Here is a 3807-nt window from a genome sequence, read left to right on the forward strand (position 1 = left end):
AACACTGACATGGTCTGTACGATAGAACATTTTTCACGGCAGAGCTAGAGACTTTTAACTACCCGTTGGTTTTGAAAGAAATCTGTGCCTCTCTTCTTTATATTATAACTATACTTAAAAGTCGGGGAAGATATCTTTGTGCAGAGGTAACTGTAATAATTATTAATTGTTCAAATACCAAGTTACCCTTGAGAACTGTTGAGCAACTGCCCTAAACAGTCTGAATGGTACACTGGCCCTTATGATGAGCATAGGGTTGGTCCTGAACTATCTTGTCACATGCATGTATGTACATTGTACATGTATGTAAGATAAGGCCCATAGATGTATACTGTTTGCATGCCTCCCAGTGAGGGGCTAGCAACTTACCCCCCCACCCCTCCCCCACTTGTCACCATTTTATAATAATATTCATGGATGGGTGGTCCTGAGAGAGATTGCACTAACCCATTCCCTATAAAGTAGATTTCAATATATATACTAATAGTTGTATTTCCTAGGTATGTAAATTGTGCGTTGTATGTATGTCTTGTATACGTCCACCGTTGACAGATGGCTTGTATGCGTGAGTTGCCCTGCTTGCACCACCTGACGACACACACGGGCCTGGTCTCTACACCTTGTGGAGTTCACTGAAGAGTTGCGGAATCTTGAGGTACGGCATGACCTTGGTGATCTGCCTGGTTTTCTCGGCGTGCTCCTCGTTCAACTTCTTGAGTGCCATTATGGCCTGCAGCATGGCTTGGAAGCGTACCACCCCACTCACTCCACCTATCACTCCCTGAGCTGGGGAGACAAAAAAACACAACATTTTAAAAAAATCTATTCACATACATGTACCTTTAATGAGTATCAGACAAAAAGCACAATAATAATTATTGCTTATGTACATGTATTTATATCATACCCGGGCCGCGATAATGTTTGATAACGGGTTCCGGACCAGGCGCATTCTCTTTTTAGCAAACGCCCACGAACGCCCAAGAATTGTCACACAAATCTGACATTTTTTTGTGTGGTCATGTCCAGAGTGTGCTCCCGCATGTTCATACCAAGATTGAAGCGAATCCGGACCGGGCAGTACTTTAAGGTTCCATTATAGAACAATTCGAACGCGTTTTGCCCTAACTGCGTGCGCCGCTTTCAGAAAATTCGAATACAGAATCCGGACATTGGCATTGATGTTGTTGCATTTTAGGGTTTAGTGGCACCAACTTTTGGCTCATACTGCATTGAAAGGTGCGTTTTCTTGGGTGGGTATGACATACGTACATGTAAATAAAATACAACATGGTGTATTCCGCATCGCCCTCGGTTCCGGCGCTCCCGCGAGTCGGATCGCCCTCCGGCCTGCGACCGTCGGGCGACCTGACCCGCGGTCGGGCTGATACCTCAGGCGATACGGAATACCCCATGTTGTATTCTATATATATTAAGTCACCAACCTTGTACCCTTGGGAAAATCACTTCACAAGGACTTTCCTCACTTCGCTCAGGTGTAAATGAGTATGCCAAAATGATCACTATCATGATCGTGGGCATGAATGAAATGGAAACCAGTGGGGTAGTGTAGCGCAATGGCAGCGTGCGCGACTCGGAATCAAGAGGTCCCGGGTTCGAGTCCTGACATTCACGAGTTGCACATTCCCAGGATCCTTTGCGCCCAGGGTAGGTCACGTGGGCGTCAGGGTAGGGAAAGGTCGCGGTAAACCACGTGACTCATCCTCGGCTCTGGTCGGAAGAAGTCGGAAGTGTTCGCGAGCGCTCGGAAATTTCAAAAATGGCTGACACCACTGCCGGCGGCGGGAGGTACGTAGTTTTTCACGGCGTTCGTACGGCAAAGCGGCATCGAAGTTTTGCTCCATGACTATCGGTATGGGATAGGATAGGGTTGATTCAACATACTACGTGAAAATGTGAATGCTCCCAGCCTACTATCGGCCAGATATCGCTTAGGGCACCTTCTTCCGACCAGAGCCGAGGATGAGTCACGTGGTTTACCAAGACCTTTCCCTACCCTGACGCCCACGTGACCTACCCTGGGCGCAAAGGATCCTGGGAATGTGCAACTCGTGAATGCCACCAATCTTGTGCCCTTGGGAAAGGCATTTTACACGACTTTCCCCACTAGACTCAAGTGAAAATGAGTATTGTCTTTCCAGCATCCGTTTCTATGTGCGGGACACAACACCAGCAACAGCTGCCTTTTGGTCAGCGTGTATTGCATTGTTGCAATTTCAATAAAATCAAAATCTACCAAACCAAACCAACCCCTCAATGTACAGTATCACATAGTCCTAGTAGTACTTGAAAATTCATTCACATCACTTACCTAGAGTATACTTTTCCAAGATTGAGTACAATTTCCCCTGTAACATCTCAACACCTTTTGGGTCCTTCAGGCCTGCTGTGTCTGCAAAACATTGAATGGTAAAAATTTCTCATTAACATAAAAAATAAGCATAAAAGTGGCAACTCCGCGAACTTTGTACACTTGAAAAAGCCCAGAGGGAAAAAAGGTTCAGAGACAGGCTGAATAAAAGTTCGAAACGGTTTGAAATTCTTGAATGTGTTTTTTTAGTAAACAGGGAGCATGCACAAATGTAGTTTATAACGTTACTCTCTACTGTGGTAACATTATACCGTCTGTCAGCAGAGAAAGAGAAAAAAAACTAAAAAATAATTCAACAGATGATGTTACAGTAGTATATATAAACACTAGAAAGGCCGACATTTGCTTGGGAGCAAATGCAGCATATTTCAGTCCATCTCCCTCCCACGCAAAAGTGGACTATTCCAAACTTACCCCAGTGCAAAACTAATAAAATAAAGGGGTCAACCTAGAACTAAGGTCATCAACAAATGTATAAACACCAAAGGAACACAAAAATTCTGACCCCCCCTGGTGCTATGCATTCTGGGAATGGGAAAAAGGTGAATTTGATCCTTCATATCCTGTTGCTGATCTGCCTATATTAACACATCCATGCGGACAACAGATACGCATGTTATGTAGGACCAAACAATGACAGTTATGCACTGTTGTACATGGCTGATTGACATGTTTCACAACATAAACATGCCCATGGCATGCATACATGTAGCCTGTATTGGGCAGACGTCACTACATGTATTGCATTGTGCAGTAGATACTCCAAAATGGGTCCACAGGATTGTAGTCTTTTTAAATTAGCATCTTTGAAAATCTTTCTTTCTGGTCTAGTCTGGAGAAGGATGAACTGAACTGAACTAGTCTGGAGACTTTGGGGCTAGAAGGGACAGGTATATGTATAGGGTCTAAACTTTCCCACTTTTTTATTTGGTCAAGTTTTTTTCATATCATACAAGTTAAGTGGGCATGAGAGACCTGAGTGATGAGGTCTGGCCTGCCCATAGCGGATGAATACACGAGAAAACTAGAGCTCGTCGATCTCATACCTCCATGACATGCTTAGTGCTTTCATAAATTTTATGCACGGTGATGACCACGTGTAAATGGCTTACATTTTACAATCCTGCTCATCTGCATAAGTTAGATTATACACATAAGGCCCTGACTTGAATAAATTTTGTCCCTGTGTGTAAATCGGGTCATAATAGTAGTCATGCTAACATCTCGCCGTACCTGGGGACATGAGAAGGATGCCACAGAACAGCGTCATCTCGGCCTTGTTCATTCTCAGAGCGAGGATCTTCTTCCAGATATCGGGCAGCTTCACGGGCAGTTGTGCGAAAGGCGGGAATAGTCGCGGCATGGCGGTCCTCTCCATCTCCGTCATGTTGAAGTAGTTCATCTCGTTAGTGACA

At 44.5% G+C, this 3807-nt stretch overlaps 2 protein-coding genes across 2 annotated transcripts in view; both read right to left on the minus strand.

Moving 5' to 3' along the window:
- LOC109476969 overlaps nt 1-3807 on the minus strand; it is a 24634-nt gene that overhangs the window by 13257 nt on the left and 7570 nt on the right. Inside the window, exons 5-6 of the mRNA XM_019777985.1 lie at nt 3626-3794; nt 620-786 (exon numbers count right to left, since the gene is read on the minus strand). Of these exons, the coding sequence (XP_019633544.1) occupies nt 620-786; nt 3626-3794 (336 nt within the window). The remainder of the gene's footprint in view (nt 1-619; nt 787-3625; nt 3795-3807) is intronic.
- On the minus strand, nt 20-3791 carry LOC109477275. The gene is made up of 3 exons (XM_019778371.1): nt 3626-3791; nt 2333-2413; nt 20-786 (listed from the first exon to the last, which is right to left on the minus strand). The coding sequence occupies exons 1-3, from the start codon at nt 3777-3779 to the stop codon at nt 614-616; spliced, it is 408 nt and encodes a 135-aa protein (XP_019633930.1). The 5' UTR covers nt 3780-3791; the 3' UTR covers nt 20-613.

This window comes from Branchiostoma belcheri, unplaced genomic scaffold (genome assembly GCF_001625305.1).
Source record: "Branchiostoma belcheri isolate BF01 breed outbred unplaced genomic scaffold, Haploidv18h27 scaffold4, whole genome shotgun sequence".
In the NCBI taxonomy this organism is placed as follows: Eukaryota; Metazoa; Chordata; class Leptocardii; order Amphioxiformes; family Branchiostomatidae; genus Branchiostoma; species Branchiostoma belcheri.